The sequence below is a fragment of the Scyliorhinus torazame genome, chromosome 19, assembly GCF_047496885.1.
Source record: "Scyliorhinus torazame isolate Kashiwa2021f chromosome 19, sScyTor2.1, whole genome shotgun sequence".
Taxonomy (NCBI): Eukaryota; Metazoa; Chordata; class Chondrichthyes; order Carcharhiniformes; family Scyliorhinidae; genus Scyliorhinus; species Scyliorhinus torazame.
In genome coordinates, this window is record NC_092725.1 from 71984000 (window position 1) to 72007024 (window position 23025).

At 45.9% G+C, this 23025-nt stretch overlaps 1 protein-coding gene across 1 annotated transcript in view; it reads right to left on the reverse strand.

Annotated features, from left to right (window-relative positions):
- Positions 1–10694: 10694 nt before the first annotated feature.
- LOC140396214 (protein shisa-like-1) overlaps positions 10695–23025 on the reverse strand; it is a 296701-nt gene continuing 284370 nt past the window's right edge. The window contains exon 5 of the mRNA XM_072484530.1: positions 10695–14454. Within this exon, the coding sequence (XP_072340631.1) occupies position 14454 (1 nt within the window). The 3' untranslated portion in view covers positions 10695–14453. The remainder of the gene's footprint in view (positions 14455–23025) is intronic.

A 23025-nucleotide genomic window follows, 5' to 3' on the forward strand; every position in this document is an offset into this window, starting at 1 on the left:
AAGACATACCTGATTGTCGGTCTCTCACCATCTCCAATCTTTACAGATATCACAATATGGATGGTATTGTATACCCCGCAGTGCCAGCCCTCGTGGTGCTGGTGGCAGTGCAGGCAGCAGCAGTATTGATGCAGGCTCGAGGTGGCACCCCATGTGCAGGGGGCTGCCACACACTCTGCAGACCCAGCCGGGGAGGGATCCAGAAGGGGAGGCCAGCAACTGCCCAAGGTGTACAGGCATCGTTGGTCAGCTGGCGGGTCTACCATTTCTGCTATGAAGCCCGTGGGAGATCATTTCTGGCTCTAATTAACGTTGGATACCAGCCGTGGTTTCGCCAAGTTGGCATAAGGAAACACATGGGAAAATCACACCCGCTACCGCACTTAGTGCTTCTCCCGTTAGATCGTGCCCAATATTATTGCATCTGAAAATACCTTCTAAAAATCTGATTTAATAATTCTACCTGTTATCCTCATGTCTATTGAAAAAGACCCAGCCTCCAACCAGAGTCTCTATTGGTTGAAGCAGTTGCCTCCTTTTAGGGGGGAATCTAAGTTGTTGTCCAGCAGCAGCCAATCACGTGAGAGATGTGGAAGGTCAGTCGTTGAGTTGCTAGTTAATGGACCAATCGATACAGTAAATCAAAAAGCAAGTATTGGGGGTTCCATTGCGAGACTGTAAATGAGGCTGAATTTTCCTTGCAGATTTCCACTTCTCGCAATAACTTTGTAAGAATTGGCAACACAGTGACCTGTTGCCTGGAGTGATACATAACGAGTAATTCACTGGATGGGGTACTGAAAGGCAACCAGCACGTTTGGAAACATAGCACCATAGGAGCAAGAGCAGACCATTCGGCCCCTTTAGCCTGCTCGCCTATTAAATTAGATCATGGCTGATCTACCTTAATGCCATTTACCCACACTATTCCCATAACCCTTGATATCTTTAATATTCAAAAATCTATCCATCTCAGTCTTGAACATACTTAATGACTGAGCCTCCACAGCTCTCTGGGGTAAAAGAATTCCAAAGAGTCACCATGCTCTGACTAAAGAAATTCCTCCTCATCTCAGTCCTAAATACCTACTTCTTATTCTAGACAGTGTGTCCTGGTTCTAGATTCCCCCAGCTGTGGGAAACATCCTTCCTGCATCTACCCTGTTGAGCCCTGTAAGAATATTTTACAGTTCAATGAGATGACCTCTCTCTAAACTCTCGGGAATATAGACCTAGGGCGCGATTCAGTGACACAGTTGCACCCGGCATGGATTCAGGTGCAACAGGTGAATCGCAGGCGAGCCCCAAATCGGGCTCTGCGCCAGGCGCGGGTCGATCGTGAGTCACCCGACTTTCTCCGCCCGGTGTGATATGGATCTCGCCTTCGCTGGGTGAGATTCAGATCTGAATATTTAAATGATCCTTGCAGCTTATTTGAATACATGGATGCCGGATGCCTGGGAGACTTCGCCAGGGCACTGTTTAGAGCTGGTTCACACAAATGTGGACCAAGCGTAACGGCACCTGCGGGCAGGCAGCTCCCAGGCCATTGGAAACCTCCAGGGTGGCACCCGGGCAGTCCCACTGTCATCTGGATTCCTTCCCAGGGTGCCAGACTGGCAGTGCAAGGGTGCCCAGGTGCCAGGTTGGCACTGCCAGGGGTTAGGCCTGGGAGGGGCTTGCCAGGTAGAGGAGGAATGGGGGGGTCCAAGGAGCCTCTCCAAGGTTGGGGGGGGGGGGGGGTGGGGTGAGGGTGAGGGGATAGATCGGGGCTGCCGGACAAAATGGCTACCCGATCTGCAAGCAACGTTTTCTGCTGGTGAGCTTCAGGAAATCCCTCTCTATATGGACTCGACGGGCAGAAACTCCCTGAGTTTTCCTGCCAAAAAAAGGCAAAATGCCGTTGGATAGCGGGGTCCACTGAATTGCGCCCCCAGCCTCATCAATCTCCCCTCGCAGAGAAAACACACCAGGCAACAGTCACTGATGCCAGAGACATGGAGGGAGAAAATGCTGGAAGTTGAGAGAAAGACGCATTATTGAGTAGCAACATTAAATAAAAGTTATCTGGCACTAGAACCATATTGATCTTTTCAGTGGATATTTGTACTCCCAAGTAAGGTTTTGTTTAAAATGTATTTTCAATTTGGCATTGCTGTAAAGGTGAAACATATTTAAATGAATATGCCACCTACAGGTGTTTCCATTTTGACTAGAACATTGTTGAGTCATAGGGCACAAATATACTTTAGCAACTAATATCTCGGTTTGAGTTAGATATTGTTTTGAATTGCCAGCAATCTCCAAATAATCAAACAGAAGATTTAAGAGAACCAGGTCATAGGAGCAAATGTAGCACATAGTGTTCAACTGGGTTTTACTAATGCTGTTCTTTAAAGTTCATATTTCAAAGTGTCTGATGAGCAAAATGAAGTAGACATCAGTTTTAATTTAATAAGAGCTGAGAGATCAAAACATCACTTTATAAAAAAAAACATTTAGAGTACCCAATTCATTTTTTCCAATTAGGGGGCAATTTAGCGTGGCCAATCCACCTACCTTGCACATCTTTGGGTTGTGAGGGTGAGACCCAGGCAGACACAGGGAGAATGTACAAACTCCACACGGACAGTGACCCGGGGCCGGGTTCGAACCCGGGTCCTCGGGCAATGAGGCAGCAGTGCTAACCGCGGGATCAAAACAACACTTGACAATTTTTCCGTTGATTCCCTAAAAAATCACACTTGTAATTCATTAAACATATCAGTTTACACAGGATCAGGATCTTCCTGCTTTCCATTATTTGGCAGCAGTTCAATCAAGTTGTGCTTTGTTTTGTGTGGATGGAATGGTTCCAATTTAGCAAATTTGTGAAACCAGAAATTGCACCTTGTAGATTTAGGCCACAAATCATGAGTGGGCCTAAGATTGGCACTTTTGGACCAGTTAAGTACCCAGTCTACCTCAGATTACCCTGGAAGGATGCTGCCATTAAACCAAAAATACGTTCTGTCCACCACACAAATGAGTAATGCAGCATATGAATTTCAGTGCTAGGAATGATGCCAGGAATGCAGGTCGCTTATCCTAACATCGCATCAAACAGTGTTACCTTTGGCTGTTCACAAGGCAGCGTACTAACTGTCCTCAACCATCCTGTGCTTGCAAAACTCAGAACATAATGTCTAACGATAGATACAATTCCACAATTAGATAGCGCCTGCTGAACAATCCTAAGTATGCAAAGAAAATGACACTAGCAACTAATTGAAGGTTATCAGTTGGGCTCACAATGTGGCTTATTTAGCTAGAAGTTACATATATTTATGTACAGGGTCCAATCATTTGCAGGCAAAAGGAACATGTCCAGGCATTGCGCCTTTTTTTAATTAAACAAAAGAATGGGGGACATAACGCATCGAGTAACCATAGTTGACTTGCCAACCAATGAGCTTCTCAATGTAGTATACATTATTTCTCCATTTGAAATTTGGCATTCTTGCATCTGCCTTGATCAGTGCAAGACAAAAAGCTTTGACAGCATGCCTCTTTTTCAGCAATACTCAAGTTCTGTATGACCAAATGATCTAACTATTATTCATATACCCTGCCTTCTTCTACCTGCTTTTCTGCATCTCAGTGAGAATTCTTTAATTTTATTTGTTGAAGGATCACCCTGCTACTTAACCTGCTCACAATCACCACAGATCCCTTGTAGCAAATGCTAAATTCAAATAGCTGTTGGGAGGGTGGAAATCTCCACTGACATATGCACCAGACATCTGTGGACAACTGTGCATGAGGTGGATAATGAAAGTCATTCGGGGTAAATATAAGCCAAATTATCGGTACAGCAGAGATTGGATAAGATTTGTTTATCAAGGGACCAAACACTCTTCCGCAAACACTCAATGAGTGCCCGTCACTATTTAGGAATACAAAATACAAACTAGGAAGTTCTCGATTGGATTCTGAGTCTATGCTGAGTTATCTAAACTGCCGGAATTTCAATGAGGGTTCAAAAGCAAAGTCACAGATCCGAAATGTTTACTGCTTCACTCACGATAGATGCTATTGAGTGATTCAAGCATTTTCTGTTTTTACTATAGCAATAAGAGAATTTAGTTGGCCCCAGTGCCCTGGAAGAGGTCTATTTTTTTCCCTCAGAGGTTTGTAAATCTTTGTAATTCTCTACACAGAGGGCTGTGGAAGCTCAGACATTGAATATGTTTATGGCAGAGATTGATAGATGTCTGATTAACAATAACGTAAAGGGTGAAGGGGAAGGGGATAGTGTGGGTAAAAGGCATTGAAGTGTCCCATCAGCAATGACCGTATTGAATAGCAGAGCAGGTTCGACAGACTAAATGGCCTACTCCTGTTCCTAAGAGTGCACAAGTCAGTGTTAGGTCGATACAAGTCAAAGCCTGGATAAAACACTCACTGTCTAGGCTTGCACCTGATAAATATTAGTATTAGTAAGATACCAAAAGACTTCTGATACTCATGGAACCATACCCCAGCATGAGTAAGCATCTTCAGGAGATGAAGGGAGACAACCGAGAAAAACAACTTTGTGTCATAGTCTCTCAAATGGATGTGTCAATTAACTTTATATTTAGGGCAGCACAGTGGCGCATTGGTTAGCACTGCTGCCTCACTCTATTCCTGGGGAGGAAGGCGGACGCCCTTGTCTTTGCCTCCCTGATTGCCCGCCGTAGAATCCTGTTCGGCTGGCGGTCAGCAGCACCGCCCAAAGCTGCAGACTGGCTGTCCGACCTCTCGGAATCTCTCTAAATGGAGAAAATCAAATTCGCCATCCGAGGGTCAGACGACGGCTTCCACAGAACGTGGGAGCCATTCACCCAATTGTTCTGGGACCTGTTTGTGGCCAACGAACAAGCAGAAGAATAACCGGGTAGCCAAGAATCAGGGGAAAGTAGCCAAAGCACGAGAGGGAGGGATAGACCGGGGGGGGCCGCTAAACCTACAAGAAAAGACAGGCAAACCACGGGAGAAGGGGAGGGGGGAAGGGGGCAGAAGGGAGGGTAAGGGGGGAAGAGGGAGGAGTCAGGGAACAATAGAGGGGAACCAGAGAGGGGGGTGGAAGGCAAGGGAATGATAGCCGGAAGGAGAGCACGGGAAACGATAACAAACTTGGCAAGGAAAATATGGGCGAAAGACGGGACGAACGGCCGAAGCGGAGGTGAATGCGAGACAACAATGGCAGCGAAAACCGTCCGGGAGAAGCAAGTAACAACACCAACACCAGATCCATTCTCGTATTGCCCTCTCTGTATTGGACATAACTAATGTAAGGGTTTCCCCGGCACCCAAATGTATATGTACCTCCCCAGGATTCCACCCCCCCCACACAAACAGATGCCTACTTATGTGTTAAAACTAATATTGCTAACTGTACAGAGTTGCTGTTGTAGAGCTAGTGCACAATATCGTACCAGTTTTCTTTTCTTTAGTTTTCTTCTCTTCTATGTATTTAAATTTTATTTGTTCAAAAACCCAATTAAAAACATTTATTAAAAAAAAGCCCTGCTGCCTCACGACGCTGAGGTCCCAGGTTCGATCCCGGCTCTGGATCACTGCCCGTGTGGAGTTTGCACATTCTCCCCGTGTTTGCGTGGGTTTCACCCCACACAACCCAAAAGATATGCAGGGTAGGTGGATTGGCCATACTAAATTGCCCCTAAATTGGAAAAAATGAATTGGGCACTCTAAATTTATTTTATTTTTAAATAATTAATCTTTATATTCTATGGTGTAGTGTTTCCAAAGGAGATGGACAGATAGAAATTCATTCGGACAAGCATCTACACTATCATACATTTTTAAAATTTATTTTAGAGTACCCAATTATTTTTTTTCCAATTAAGGGGCAATTTAGCGTGGCCAATCCACCTAACGTGCACATCTTTGGGTTGGGGGGGTGAAACCCACTCAGACACGAGGAGAATGTGCAAACTCCACACGGACAGTGACCCAGGGCCAGGATTCGAACCCGGGTCCTCAGCGCCATAGGCAGCAATCCTAACCATTGTGCCACGTGCCGCCCCCACTATCTTACATTTTTAATACATGTTCAATAACCATTGTAGTATTTTTGGACAGAAATGAAGAAATAGTGACAAGTTATTATTTAAAAGATGTCTATTCCAAAGATATATTGAATTTTAAAAATGCATAAATTATAATGTACCTCTCTTTCATTTCACTTGGTAATATTGAGGAGTAAAAATGGTCAAATGATCTTACTTGCAAATATTATGTGAAGGAAGGTATTTTGAAACCAGAAAAGGGTTTTCAATGTTGAAAGGGTTAATCCCATGAAAAGCCAGGAATAGCTGTATTGCCTCTCCCTCGGTTTACTTACCTTTACTTACTGAAAACTGAGTTTAAAATAAATCCTACCACATAATTACAGGTTGGGTTTGTTCTAAATGGGTTATTACAATACCAGTAAACATAATGAAATTATAAATCATTTAATTCCCTGTTTAATGTGGTGCACTGATTTTGTCTTGTTAATTCACATTGTTGTTGATTTAGATTCAACTGTAAACATTATACATCATTGGAATATTTAGCTTGAGGAGCTGAAAGCCTCCAGAACTGACAGCTGCGCTGCGATTTGAGCATATGAAGAAATTAAATCTAATCTTCGTTCGTCACCATTTAACCTTTAGAATGTGGATAATTAACCTGTTCTTTAAAAATCAGCCTTTTATATTTTCTGAGTGTGTGTGTGTTTTTGAATTCTTCCACAAAGTTTAGAGTTCTTGTAATGAGGTGAACTTTGGAAAGTTTAACAGGGCTCAGCAAGTAGTTGTGTGTAGCTTTGAATGGTTGGACTATAGCTTCAAGTTCAGTAAATTGGGGTCATAGGTCAACCCCACTCAGGTGAGGCTCCTGTTATTGTCAATGCACTCGATTCACTTTGAACCTCTATTGTTTTCACCTGTGTCTTCACTATCGCATCTGAGACTCCTTCTCATTTAACAAGTGCCTAGATTTGAGCTTTTCTCGAGTAACTCGTGTGACTAATTTGACATGGGGCAGGCACAGATGAGCAGTCTCATTTGAGAATGACAAGTGAGACACCGATATCTGGAAGAAATTGGATTGCTAAAAATAACTATGTCTCGATTTCGGTAAAAAAAAACATTATCAGTGCATAGAACCTTTTCAGATTGACAGTTTCTTTCCAATGCGACTGCAATTTAATAGAGAAAAGGCAATGCGTCAGAAACTAAACCAGTTATGGAGCACAGTGGACTATGGTGCTAAGATTCCTCTTGTCATTCTATCAAGCACTATGGTGGGAGAGGGAAAGAGCCAATGAAAATAGTAGCCAATTTAATTCTTCTCCCATCAGTTTTGGAATGACAGCCTCTAGTACAATTCTGTCTGCTGTAATATACTCATCTGTTAGCGGTTTGGATCTCCCATATAATTTCATTAGCAACTTGAGTTGTATAATCCCAAGTGTAAATCTCAAACATACATCTGGCTGAAAAATGGTTTCATAGGAAAATTGATGAACTTGTGACAGAATATCCTGATGCAGTAATGGTCTCATTATATGGTACAGGTTAGGGTAGCCATTTAACCGGTTAGGGTAGCTGATTAACCTTTCCAGAGTGTATTAAACAAAATATCGCCTGTGATATTGATGTAAAGAACATCATCATAGACCATTAGAAATATATGTTTGTCAGGTCTAAGAGTCTCTCAGAGAAGTATATTGGAGCTCACAATGTATCTTATGCCAAAATAGAACATCCTGTTTCCTAATACAAAACATGTTATTAAAACGAGAAATCAAGAGGTAAACTACAGTTGCAGTACTAAAGTATTGAGGTCCAGTGGAAATTTGCCTCACATTCTTATCTATTTGGTTTAACCTATGGATACTAGTGCCTCTGACATCTCTTCCTTAGTTTCTTTGAATATTAGTTAGTGCTTTTGAAAATATGCTTCTACTGTACAGCAACAGCACCCATTAAATTGTCTTTGGACTGCTTTGTAAATGTTTCCATCTAACTTGCTGTGTTGGGTTTTCTTAATATGGAAATATGTGGATGCTTTGTTTGGCAATAAAACTGAAACTTGTGCATGGCATTCACAAATGATCATAATCCACGATGAATTGAAAGCTCCCACGAGTGCAGAGGGCCCTATCCTCAGGTTACAGAAATGCTGCAGGAGTATTGTTGGTGTAAACAGATTGGGCTAGAAATTGGTGTTATCTGGTTTTGGACTTGTGATCTGCAGCCTTCCTATCCCATTCAGATCGGGATGGGCAATATACAACTATGGTGCAGCCACCTCATCTCAATGATTGTTACATTGGCTTAGGAACATAGGAACTAGAAGCAGAAATAGGCAATTCAGCCCTTCGAGCCTGATCCGCCATTCAATCTCTTCCTGGTCTCAAATCCACCTCCCAACTGTTCCCTATATCCCTTTAACCCATTTTAAAAATCAGAAATATATCTATCTCCTTCTTGAAACCATTTAATGATTCAGACTCCACCGCACCATGGGGCAGCGAGTTTCCCAATTCACCACCCTCTGCGAGAAGTAGTTCCTCCTCATCTCAGTTTTAAATCTACCGCCTCTCAACCTATTTATGTGACCACTCATTCTAGATTGCTCCATAAGGGGGAACATTTGGTCTAAGTTTACTTCATCAAGCCCTTTTAGTATTTTATATACCTCAATCAGCTCCCCTCTACTTCTAAATCTGTTTGAGCAGATTCAACACTGCTTCCCTGTCCTCCAGGCTGCTTGTGGCCTATGCTTGCAGAGAACCCCAGCAGCATTGTTTGTAGAACATGTGGTTCAACTAGCTGCCTCTTGAAGGGAGGTGCAGACTGGAACTGAAGGCTGCTTGAAAATAAACTTAGAGGAGTGTCAGACTCAGGCCTGACAGTTTCACACTGCACATCACCAACACAAACCTCCCAACGCTGCCAGTGTCACACTGACCTCCCGCTGTCTCCGCAGATCTTTAACTATTTGGCTCTCGCAGACACATGAGCCAAGCACAGTGCCACACAATCACTAACAGGCTGCTCTCGGCAGGGACAAATAGCGCACAATAACTGCGAGAGTCCAACAGTGTGGTGGTAGGGCTGTCCAGAATGATAGTAGGACAGCCCTTCTGAACAATTCCTCACACTCACCCTGAGATGAGCCATCGAGTGGAAGCTTCACATGGTATGACCCTGAAATTCCTCCTTTCCTCCCCACCAACCCCCTTTCATCGCTCCAACTCTCCCTTTCTGCTTGCATGCTTTCAGATAGCCATACCTACTGCCTGGACTGTCCCAGCAGAGCCAGGAGGAACACCACAACATCCATGAAGAAGTATTGCCACTCGATATGGCCGGTAGAGTGCCGGATCTGTATGCAGTAAGTCACTGGGCAAGAGTGACCTCAGTGCACATTGGAGCACGCAGGCTCTCATAGCACTCCTCCAGTGGATCACTAGGATTGCTGAGGTGCTACCCTGTTGACGTAGCAGTGGCTCTGTAGGGGGGGGGTTACCCTTTTTTTCTCTCCTCAGGATGACAGCATTCAACTTCCCACCTCTGTCACTCCACTACCTGTTTCATCAGTTGGCTCGACTATTTGACATCAGGATGGTATCCATTCAAGGCCTTCTAACATCTGCATGCACCATTCTAAAACAGCAAGCAGTGCCAACTGCATAGGAAGCAACTAGTGGTACATTGCACCTCAGGATATGGAGGTAGGCCTCTGTAGGGCTGCCTCCATGCCTTTCTAGCCCACTGAGTTTTCTCTGGACCTAACCTACAGTCAACTCATTACAGGCCTGCTTACCTACAATGTTAAGGGCCTAAAATCCATTGTGCTCCATATCTTGAACAGTCATCCTTTGGAAAGCAAATAATAAATAAAAAGCAGAACCTAAGTTTGGATCGTGTAACAGGAAAATAATTTACCTGGTTACCAAGATATTTAAATTAACTTACCTAAACCAATTTTTCAATAAGAAACATGAAGAGGAATTTTGCATGTCATACTATTTCTCACCTACTTTTAAAAAACATTAAAGGTACCCAATTCCTTTTTTTTCCAATTAAGGGGCAATTTAACGTGGCCAATCCACCTACTCTGCACATCTTTGGGTTCTGCGGGTGAGACCCACACAGGCATGGGGAGAATGTGCAAACTCCATATGGACAGTGAGCCAGGGCCGGGATCGAACTCGGGTCCTCAGCACCCTGAGTCAGCAGCACCGAGTCAGCAGTCTCACACAGTTTTTAACAGAAACTACTTATGTAAAAGTCTGCATAAATTTATTGTGTTCAATTTAGAGTTTGCTGGATTGTAAGGACGATTGAAAGAGGACAATGAGTTTTTTCACAATTGAGGGCCAACGCCCATAGTTAGAAGAGAGTAATAAGAAAGTAATGAAGCTAGCATAATGCAACATTTCGGCGATTAAGTGGTGCTTACTTTGGGGGGTTCAAGCCTTCACATTTTAGGGAGTAGAAATGACTGAGGAGGAGAGGAAAGGTACAGGTGTTTTAACAGTTTCAGGAATAAAAGGATTGGAACTGATGAACATGCATGTCATCACATAGAATGACCCTGTCAGCAATTCGGACTGTAAACATACAAGATAGTAGAGGGAAGAAAACAAATGGAAAGATCCTCGATTTCTTTAATGGTTAAATTGACAGGAATGAATGCAATGGGAATAGAGACAAAATTGCTTGAGGTTTACAATATCTTGTTACTTTAATGGATATATTCACTTAACGTGTGTTTATTTAAGCAGTCTATTGCACAAACAGATTGTCGGTGTACAATATTTCTGTTTCCCATTAAAACTGTGAGTTTGACAAATGCAAACACATACACATTGAAATAAATAATCTAATTCAAGACATTTGTGTCATGGCACTGTTATGCCCCATGTTGTTACATTTTATGACATTTGTATACATCAGATACAATATAATATACTCGGACCGGTTTAACCTAATAGAACCCAGTTCTTACGCCTAACACTGTACCATTACTGAGTATCTGTACATTCATGGTCAACTGACCACAATACTTAGCGAAAGCTACACAGTGTTCTCCACAGCATGGTGTTGTATATCTGATGTGTACTGCTTAAAGCTCAGGCTACTTCACAAACACTGAGCGTGACATGACAGATGTGACACACGGTCAAACCATTTCTCAACTGTTCCTGTCTGAAAAGAGTGTGCAAAGTTAATTTCAGTCTTCCCAGATAAATTCTGGAGATAACCATAGAGGATGCTGGGATGACACTCCCATGGTTAGTATTTTACATCTCAATGCATTCTGCCGCCCCCATCCCCACTTAATGGATTCATTGTATTGCAGTTTGCTAACAGCTCCCTCGTACTGTTCATCATATGCAGGGGATAGTAGATGCATTAATGTTGAATGAATAACAAACAATTTATTTGTTGAGGATGGCTCAGTAAAGTTAGTGCTGTGTGATACTTGATCTCAACAAACGCTAACTGGTGTTGGCAGGCCTCCTTTGAACAGGTCATGCACCCACTGCAATTAAAATATAAATATGGAGGTAAGGATTAATATGTTAAACTCTTAAAGCACATCAGTAAATTCCATTGGTCGCATCTGGAACATTATCTCCAATGGTTGATGTTATGCTGTTTTCCTGAGTTCCTGGTCCATGATAAAGCAGAGGAAGTGCTGATTCAGATATTGTGATTAGTAGAAATATTGCTGTTTGCTGTACCGCTGCAAGCATTCTCTTTTTGTTTACCACTTCTCTTCTTCACCCAGTTAAAAAATAATAATTTTGGTTGGGGAAGTTTCCCATGCCGCCTCCACCACCATTTTCTACTTTTTCTGCTTATCTTCACAAATCGCACATTTTACAATAAAAAGACACATTGTGAGCTGATCAATTGCAACCCCCCATCTCCGCCCCCTGCTGTACATTCTGTGTTCTGCCAGATCCATAATGAAATATTTTCTACTGCTGCTTATGATCTACAAGTGGCCGATCCCTGGTGTTGGACCAGTGGGATTTTACCTCACCTGGAAACCACAAAATGACTATTCCACTTTTCCTCCATTGTACATGGTGCTACATGGTTTGTCTTTGATCCCAACAATTATCTATCCATGTTCTGTTATCACTTACTGAAGACTCCTAGCAAGTCACATTGAGGGGGAGTGGTTTATGTGATGCTGATTTCTGTGCTTTATATGGTACACCTGGGGTTACAGTGCACAGGTGTAATAAATACTCTTATTCTCCTATACTAACCATATTGCTTCCTCCACTGACCAATAGACTGATCAAACCCAGGTTTGCCTCATTCACTTTGAAGTTTATATTGGATTTAAAGGGCACTGTCATCGAGGCTTCACACTCTGTTTTGTGATTAAAACTAGATATGTCAGTCAATCCTTACTTTCTCCTTGCCTGGATGGAATATCTTATTTTTGTACTTTGCTCTATCTTGCTAACTGGCCAATTAATGGTCCAAGTCAACTAGCTCAGACAGGAGCTTTTGAGTTGCAGGAAGTTCCCGGGCAACAGTCCGTGACTTTCTGAACAGTAAGAAAAAACATGAGAGTTCCCACTATGCATCCCTCTTACCTTCAGCAATACTATATTCGTCTGAAGTGAAATACTACTGCAACGTCACTTGGAGTAATAATGATGATGTAATAAACTAGGATCTTTAAGATTTTTGAGTTAATTCCTGCCTTAGGTTTTCATTAGAACTGCATTTGGATAAATGTATTTCATAGAATTTCATAGAATTTACAGTGCAGAAGGAGACCATTCGGCCCATCGAGTCTGCACCGGTTCTTGGAAAGAGCAACTCACCCAAGTTTCACACCTCCACCATCTCCCCACAACCCAGTAACCCCATCCAACACTAAGGGCAATTTTGGACACAATGGGCAATTTATCATGGCCAATCCACCTAACCCGCACATCTTTGGACTGTGGGAGGAAACCGGAGCACCCGGAGGAAACCCACGCACACACGGGGAGAACGTGCAGACTCCGCACAGACAGTGACCCAAGCCGGGAATCGAACCTGGGACCCTGGAGCTGTGAAGCAATTGTGCTGTCCACAATGCTACCGTGCTGCCCATTTTGTGGGGAGCTAAGAAGAAGAGGCTATATGTAAGAGGAGGCCGGGTCTGTTTGGTTTTAGGGTAGGTGCTGGAGGGCCTGAGTTATCAAGGTGGAGGAATGAGAGATCAAGACAAATAGAGATCCAGAGACAGATGACAAACTGGTTGTGTGGGTGTGGCGTGTGGGGTGTGGGGGGTATGGGGGTGGGGGGGGGGGGGGGGGGTGAGTGTGACAGAAATTTGACTTGGGGACAGTGGTACAAACCAGGCAGTATTAGCTTGACCACCTGTTATATGCAGCATCTGGCATTTAATTCCACTGGCCGCAATTGGTACTGAACACTTGGCACTATTTTTAATAGGCTCCTGATCCAATACTTCCTATTTCACGCCACCGCCTGAGGTGAACATCTAATCTTTGATAATAATAACGATTTGCAGAAGTGATGGGCCCCTTGTTGTTTTGGATTAATATATTTGAGTGCCAAAGCAATCAAGCACATAAGGGCCAAAGTCAATATATTGTATAATTCACCCCTCACCTCAGGGAATTCTGTAAAACGGAGTGTATTACATTTCAGTTAAACCCTCTTCCTGTCAGCTGACCCTATTCTGTAACCCTGTTTGAGTTGTAGAAACACCTCTTCCTGTCATGTAACCTTGCCATGGTCTAACGCAGCAGCATTAGCACGGTGATGCTACTGGGAACTGCAGTTAAGGTAAAACTCCAGGTGGATTTTTTTTTTAAACTGCAAGATATAGATGATTAAAACAGAGATATCTCAAAATGTATTCTAAGGCGTGAGTATTTTTTGTGATATCATATAGAGTGAGAGTGAAGCAGTTTGGCAGTTACATCAGCCCAGTGTGAAAACACCCTCCTATTGTTCATTCATCGTGCAATCGGAAAGTCAGAAAGAAAAGAGGGTGAGTGTGCCCAGGATATAGAAATATAACTCTGCACGACCTCGAGGAACACTAATGATTAGGTAACGGTGAGTATTCTGGAGTACACACAGTTCACTGTGGTTTGGTTCTACATGAAAACTATTGCTTACACGTCACATTCAGTTTGAGTAAACACGTTTCCCAATATTGCACTTGACTACCAGACACTCGATCACATGAGCTACTAGTTCAGTCCGTTGTGGGACTATCTGTACAGTCAGGACCAAGATCAAGCACCATGTCCTCTATCAGCTACTTCACTCTACAGTTGTGTCACTGGGATGATCCTCTTGTTGTATTTCAAAGGTTTCCTCTTTTCTCGTCTCTCCATATCCAGGCACTAGTCTGCATCTGCAAAAGACAATTTGACATCTCAGGAAAGGGGTAAAGAAAACCGTCATTAAACTATCTGAGCTCGTGTGACCAGAATTTCTTCCTGCAGGGAATCTGTAATCCATAACAGGCAGAGAGAAACCTTACTGTATCAATAACTGAATAAGTTGCTTTGGAAACTCTTAAACATGTCGATTTGTCTCCCAATTTCCATTGCTCTCCATGTTAAGTCATGCCCTGAAATGATAGGCATATGTAAATATTGCTTTGTGATCTCAGCTCAGAAATGTTTAATTATTGAAAAATCCATCTTGAAACTTAATTTGCACACTAACAATGCTACTAGAGTGTAATTCCCTCCTCTGAATAATAACCAATAAATTAATGTCATTGCTGATATTGCTTGGGCATCCTTAAAGAGTGAAACAGGGATTGAGCAAGATGATATCACGGGGAGTGTGAACTGCAGCTGTCCTGAATTTCTTGTGGTTCTTTCAGATGATCATTTGTCATAGTGGGGGCGATTCTCCGAGCCCCGCGCTGGGCCAGAGAATCGCCACAACCGCGCCATGACGCCGTGATCGGCGGGGCCGCCGATTCTCCGGCCCGGATAGGCCGAGCGGCCGCCCCGATACGACAGAGTCCCACCGGCGGCGTTCACCCCTGGTCGCTGCCGGCGGGAACTCTGCAAAAACGCTCGGGGGGGGGGCATCCTTCACCCGGGGGAGGCATCCGATCGGGTCTGGCCCACGATAGGGGCCCACCGATCGGCGGGCCGGCCTCTCCCCATCCCGGGCCTACTTTCCGGCGCGGCCGGCCCCTGAACACCAACCCCATGTTGGGTCGGGGCTGGCGCGCGTAAGATGTTCCCCGCGCATGCGCAGGATTGAGCTGGCCCAGCTGCGCATGTGCGGGTTTGCGCGGCGCCCATTTGGTGCCACGTAAGGAGGCTGGAGCGGCGTGAACTGCTCCAGCGCCGTGCTGGTCCCCAATGGGTGCCAGAATATGTCGTGCTCGGGCCCTGTTCGCGCCGTCATGAAACGTGACGACGTTCACGATAGTGCGAACACTTGGCCTCCATAGTCGGAGAATCGCCTCCAGGTTGTCCCCAGTGATGAAATGTCCATCGCCTAGATGAGTGTGCGTGATGGACAGTTCATCAGCGAGTCTCTTCCACAGATGGAATCTTCCATCTCTTGAGGTGGACAACATTATCCTAACCCTCAGCTACTCGCACTGCTCTTCATTGATGATGCTGCAAAATAATGTGCTTCCTTTGTTTGTGTAGCTGTCTGCCAGTTCATGTACAAATCAACAAAATAAAGTTTTAAAACACGTGCTGTTTGGTGTTAGGGGGTTCTTAATCACATTTTTTTATTAACTCGTGAAAGGCAGGATGTTAAATAAGAGACAAAAGTTGTGTGATGTCCTGTATATCCATACATATTGCAATTATCACTTCTATTACAGCGTCAAAGTCCTTCCTTGCAATTTAGAAATAATAAAATGTTAGATTATGCTTTTAACATAGTTTTTCAATGCTTGTTACTGTGATCTAATCCCTCTCCTCTGTGGAGTTGGGACTTTTTAAAGCATAGGCCTAGATTTTTGCCAAGGCAGAGAGCCGCTCCGTTGTGGCAAAAATGGAGTATGAGCCCAGGAATCGGAACACTGCACTTCCTATTTTCGTGGCGGAGGGCGAGGATGGAGTCAGGCCAAGGTTGGTTTACAGAGGCTGCTGGCCATTTAAATCAGCAGCTGCATTCACTGAAGAAGGATGTTGGTAGCTGATGCACTATCAATTACGACGAGACGAGAGTAGAATGTAATCGAGGCTTTATTACACAGAGATGTGTGGCCTCCCACAGCAGCTTACGAAATGGCTGTTGTTCGGAGAACGCACACATTTATACTCCACCTCCTGGGCGGAACCAGCAGGCAGGGATCTACCCCCGTATCTGTAGTACAGGGGCCTTACCATAATACCCATATATACAATATAATACAACAGTGGTGACTACCACAGTAGGCCAGGTGTGTGAAACACAAAATATACAGATTAGACAGGTCTGAACATCGTAGGTCAATTTGGATAGCCTGTGCACCCATTTGGAGAGAGGTGAGGTACCCTTTTGGATCTTGTTCTTGGACACCTTTGTTGGCGGTCAGATGCCCTTTGAGGTAGGTCAGGTGGCATTTGGTGTAGGTCAGGTGCAGTTTGAGGTAAGCCAGGTGACCTTGGGAATTGTTAAATGTAAGTATAAATGTGTATAAAAAGTGTATAAACTCATTACTGTCAAGCTCATTGGAACTGTCATCAGACCTGTCAAAATTAACTGTTAAAACTGGCATGCCTGTCAATCTATCAAAATAGTAAAAAATCTGCCCTTTAAAGTTTTGAAAACAAATCGCTTGCTATGGGTACAGGGGCATAAGTCAATATGGAAGGTATGGGGGATGGCATTGGGTTGGGTACTGGAGCATAGTTTGACATGGAGGGTATGGGGAATAGGTGAAGGGCATGAGGTGGCATGGATGTGGCATGGGTTGAGGGCTGGAGGGATATACTTTGTTTTATTATTTTGTTTCAATCTTGAGCACAGTTCAGGTGCACAGAGGTACGTCTTCCGGCCAGCTTGCTTCCGCACACGGCAGCTTGCACACTTGTTCCAGCAGAGGCAGGTCTTCTCGGTCAGCTCGCCTCCACACCCAGCAACCTCCACACACGTCCTGGGGCCTATGGTCGACTCAATCCAGCTCATCCCCTGGAATGGAAATCACAACTTCTGGGCCTCTTTTTCTTGAGTTGGGTTGACTGCACTGAGAAATGTCCCAAAGCTACACAACTTCTTCTTAGGCAGTCGCTCAGGGTCGAGGATGACTTGCTTCCACCCGGGGGGAGGTGAGTTCTGCGGTGGCTGAATAGTCTAATCCTGGATCCGCTGACTCTGCCACAGGTTTGGTGATGGTGTTTGATGATGAGGGTGGGTGGGACTCTCTGTATTCTATGCTCTCTTTCTGCTGTTTAAACTTAGCCTCTGCGTGCTCCACTCTGTGACGCTCGAATTGATTGGTGCATTTGCGGATGCTTCGTCTCCAGTTTGCGTGTTCTAAGGCAAGCGATTCCCACGTATCAATGGGATATTAATGTTGCATTTATTTAGGGAGGCTTTGAGAGTGTCCTTGTAGCCTTTCCTCCCTGTGATCGCTTGACATTGTGGAACTCAGAATGGAGCACTTGTTTATGGAGTCTTTTGTCGGGCATGCAGGCAATGTGGCCTGCTCATCGCAGCTGGTCAAGTGTGACCAGTGCCTCGATACTGCGGATATTGGCATGGGAGAGGACCTTATGTTGGTACATCTATTCTGCCAGTGGATTTGCAAGATTTTGCGGTTGGTGATATCTCTCCAGGGATTTGAGGCGTCTGCTGTACATTGTCCATGTTTCTGATGCATACGAGAGGGCAGGGACATAGAACATAGAACATAGAACAGTACAGCACAGAACAGGCCCTTCGGCCCTCAATGTTGTGCCGAGCTTTGTCTGAAACCAAGATCAAGCTATCCCACTCCCTGTCATTCTGGTGTGCTCCATGTGCCTCTCCAATAACCACTTGAAAGTTCCTAAAGTGTCCGACTCCACTATCACAGCAGGCAGTCCATTCCACACCCTAACCACTCTCTGAGTAAAGAACCTACCTCGGACATCCCTCCTATATCTTCCACCCTGAACCTTATAATTATGCCCCCTTGTAACAGCTACATCCACCCGAGGAAATAGTCTCTGAACGTCCACTCTATCTATCCCCCACATCATCTTATAAACCTCTATTAAGTCGCCTGTCATCCTCTTCCGCTCCAAAGAGAAAAGCCCTAGCTCCCTCAACCTTTCTTCATAAGACCTATCCTCCAAACCAGGCAGCATCCTGGTAAATCTCCTTTGCACCCTTTCCAATGCTTCCACATCCTTCCTGTAATGAGGTGACCAGAACTGCACACAATACTCCAAATGTGGTCTCACCAGGGTCCTGTACAGTTGCAGCATAAACCCACGGCTTTTAAACTCAAACCCCCTGTAAATAAACGCTAACACACTATAGGCCTTCTTCATGGCTCTATCCACTTGAGTGGCAACCTTCAGAGATCTATGGACGTGAACCCCAAGATCTCTCTGTTCCTCCACATTCTTCAGAACCCTGCCGTTGACCCTTGTGGTAGTCTGTGTAGAGGTATTATGGTATCCAGTAATGCTGGAACACAATTGGTAGATATTGTATGTCTCCCATTGGTCAAGCTGTATGGTAGCTTGACCGGGGAGAAGCATAGGATGGTCATCGACTACAGTCAGACCATCAACAGGTTTACACAGCTGGACGCATACCCTCTCCCCGCATATCCGATCTGGTAAACAGGATCGCGCATTACAAGGTCTTCTCCACGGTGGATCTTAATTCCGCCTACCACCAGCTCCCCATCCACACTGGTGACCGCATATACACTGTCTTCGAGGCAGATGGGCGGCTCTACCACTTCTTGAGAGTTCCCTTCGGTGTCACTAACGGGGTGTCGGTCTTCCAGTGCGAGATGGACCGAATGGTTGACCGGTACGGTTTACGGGCAACATTCCCGTATCTCGATAATGTCACCATCTGCGGCCACAACCAGCAGGACCACGACACCAACCTCCGAAAATTCCTCCAGACCGCAAAGATCCTTAACCTTACGTATAACAAGGATAAATGCGTGTTTAGCACCGACCGCCTAGCCATCCTCGGCTACGTAGTGCGAAATGGAGTTATAGGCCCCGACCCTGAACGCATGCGCCCCCTTATGGGGTTCCCCCTCCCTCACTGCTCCAAGGCCCCGAAGCGCTGCCTAGGCTTTTTTTCTTACTATGCCCAGTGGGTCCCCAACTCTGTGGATAAGGCCCATCCCTTGATCCAATCCACAGTTTTTCCCCTGTCGATAGAGGCTGCCAGGCCTTCAGCCGCATCAAAGCAAACATTGCAAAGGCCACGATGCACGCCATCGACGAGTCCCTCCCCTTCCAGGTAGAGAGCGACGCGAGTGACGTAGCTCTGGTGGCTACCCTCAACCAAGCGGGCAGACCCGTGGCCTTCTCCTCACGTACCCTCCATGCTTCCGAAATCCGCCACTCCTCAGTGGAAAAGGAGGCCCAGGCCATAATAGAAGCTGTGCGACATTGGAGGCATTACCTGGCCGGCAGGAGATTCACTCTCCTCACTGACCAACGGTCGGTTGCGTTCATGTTCGATAATGCACAGCGGGGCAAGATAAAAAACGATAAGATCTTGCGGTGGAGGATCAAACTCTCCACCTATAACTCCGAGACCATGTATTGTCCCGGGAAGCTAAACGAGCCTCCTGATGCCCTGTCCCGCGGCACATGTACCAACGCACATGTGGACTGCCTCCGAACCCTCAACGAGGACCTCTGCCACCCGGGGGTCACTCGCTTTTTCCACTTTATCAAGACCCGCAACCTGCCCTACTCCATCGAGAAGGTCAGGGCAGCCACCAGGAATTGCCAAATCTGCGCGGAGTGCAAACCGCACTTCTACCGGCCAGAGAAAGCGCACCTGATAAAGGCTTCCCGTCCCTTTGAACGCCTCAGTATGGACTTCAAAGGCCCCCTCCCCTCCAGCGACTGCAACATGTACTTCCAGAACGTGATTTACGAGTACTTCCGGTTCCCATTCGCCATCCCCTGCCCCGACATGACCGCACCCACCATCATCAAGGCCCTCCATAGCATCTTTACGCTGTTTGGGTTCCTCGCCTACATACATAGTGATAGGGGGTCCTCCTATATGAGCGATGAACTGCGTCAATTCCTGCTCAGCAAGGGCATTGCCTCGAGCAGGACGACCAGTTACAACCCCCGGGGTAGCAGACCGGTTGATAGGGAGAATGGAACCGTCTGGAAGACCGTCCTACTGGCCCTACGGTCCAGGAATCTCCCAGTCTCCCGCTGGCAGGAAGTCCTCCCGGATGCCCTCCACTCCATCCGGTCACTGCTTTGTACCACGACCAACCAAATAACTCACAAACGTCTCCTTGTCTTCCCCAGGAAGTCCTCCTCTGGGACCTCGCTCCCGACCTGGCTGGCAACACCCGGACCCATCCTGCTCCAAAAACACGTGCGGGTGCACAAGTCGGACTCTTTAGTCGAGAGGGTCCATCATCTCCACGCTAACCCCCAGTACGCCTACGTGGCGTACCCCGACGGCCGACAAGATACGGTCTCCCTACGAGACCTGGCGCCCGCCGGATTCCCACGCACACCCCAGCCACCAGTCCCACCCTCCCTCCCACCGGTGCACCTTACAGCCGCCCCCTTCCCAGGAGGATCGGTTCTTCCGCCGGCCCCATCTAGGCCCACCCCGTCCACCGACGCACCCCGCAGACGCTCCCCTCCCAGGTCAATCGGCTACCCCACCAGCGCCGTGTGTTGGAGTGTTGAAGCTGCCACAGAGATCGAGGCCACGCTCCCGGAGTCACAGACGCCCGAGCCTCCACCGGAGTCACCACGAGAGCTTCGATGATCACAGAGGATGACCAGGGCCCCCGATCAACTGATTGCTTCATTTTAAAGTGTATATAGTTAATTGTAAAATTGTAAATAGTTACGACAATAAGACAAAACGCTGAACAGAGGTATTACGGTACCTCCATAACTATAACTTCTACCACATTACCATGTTGTAATACCAAGCCACCACCCCCGCTGGACTCTTTTTTTAACAGGGTGTGAATGTGGTAGTCTGTGTAGAGGTATTACGGTACCTAGTAATGCTGGAACACTATTGGTAGATATTGTATGATTCCCATTGGTCAAGCTGTATGGTAGCTCCGCCCTGCAAGGCGGGGTATAAGAGACCGTGCCGCCCCAGCTGCCTTCTTTCTGTACCTGAGCTGCTGGGGGAAACATCTAGCTTGTTTTCCAGATGGTTAGTCTGAGGCCCATTGTCTCATATGCTTCTGTTAATACGTTGACGATGGTTTGTTGCTCAGTCTCTGAGTGTGGGCACACACAGGCATCGTCTGCGTACTCCAGCTGGTTGGTTTTGGTTCTGTCCTGGAGGTGTTGGAGGTTCAACAGTTTCCTGCTTGTCCGGTAGGTTAACTCCACTCCAGCGGGGAGCTTCAAGGTGAAGGGGTGGGTGACGTGAGGAAGATGGAGAAGAGCATTGGTGCGACGATGCAGCCCTGTTTGACCCCTGTTTGCACGTGTATTGGGTCTGCGATAGTTCCGTTGTTGAGGATCACGGCTTGCATGTCATCGTGGAGCAGGCAGAGAATGGTGACAAATTCCTGTGGGCAGCCAAATTTGAGGAGGATATTCCACAATCTCTCAGGGTTGACAGAGTCGAAGGCCTTTGCGGGATCAAAGGCAGTCATGTACAGAGTTTGATGCTGCTCCCTGCACTTTTCCTGGATTTGCTGCGCAATGAAGATCATGTCCATTGAGCCTCTTGATGGGCGGAACCGGAACTGAGACTCAGGGAGGAACTATTCAGCCACTTGGAGGAGGCGGTTGAAGAAGATTCTTGCGATGACCTTTCCTGTGGCGGAAAGTAGGCAAATCCCTCTGTAATTTCCGCAGACAGACCTGTCTCTTTTATTGAAGGTGGTCGCAATTAAGGCATCCCTGAGATCACCGGGCATGCTGTCTTCCTTCCAGACAAGGATGATGATTCTTATCAAGATTGCCACTCCGCCGCATTTTGATACTTCTGCGAGGATTCCACCTGCGCCAGGGGCCTTGTTTTCAGCTGACGGACGGCTTTTTCGATCTCATGGTGAACTGGGGTTGCGCTGAGATGGCAGGTAGCAGGATGGTGTTGAGGGTGCTTGTGTCGAAGGCTGTGTCTTGGTTGAGGAGGACCTCAAAGTGCCTAGGCCTCTCTTTGTGAGTTGCCTCCATTTTGGCTCTCAGTGGGGTGAGGCCCTGGGTAGATAATTTTAATTACGCTGAAGAAGCTGCGCACATTGTGGTTATCTGAGTTGCTGAGTCTCCTGTGTTCTTTCCAGCCGCCATCCGTTCTTTAGGTCAGAAGGTCTTTGTGGGGCTGCGGCCTTCAGAGGCTTGTTTTCTCTCACTTGAGTTTTGGTGAAGCTGCCATCAACTTTAGAACTAACTATTATTCAACATGAAAAGGCAGAGAGTGAAACATTAGGTGTGGGGTAGTTTAAACAATCAGTATGTAACTGAATGTTGCATCCTGCAGATTAATGGTGTCATAATAAAAGGTAATAGCAACAGCAATAGAGCCCTCAGCTCTGCAAAGCATCATTTTGAGAGCAGATTTTTCCTGTACTGCAGCAAGATACAAAAATACCGGTTGGCACCATTGATGCATTCCCCTACCTGCTGCTTCTTGTGCACCATAAGATTCAATAGGGTGATACTTGAATGAATCTTCCCCAACTATAACTATCAGAGATGTGTATGCAGCTGCTCTGTGTTAGCACCTAAAGATCTTCTTGATGGCTGACTCTGCAGCACCAAGTATATACAAGCCTTCATCCCAGTCAGTCACTCACTCCCATACAAGCTAACTCTTA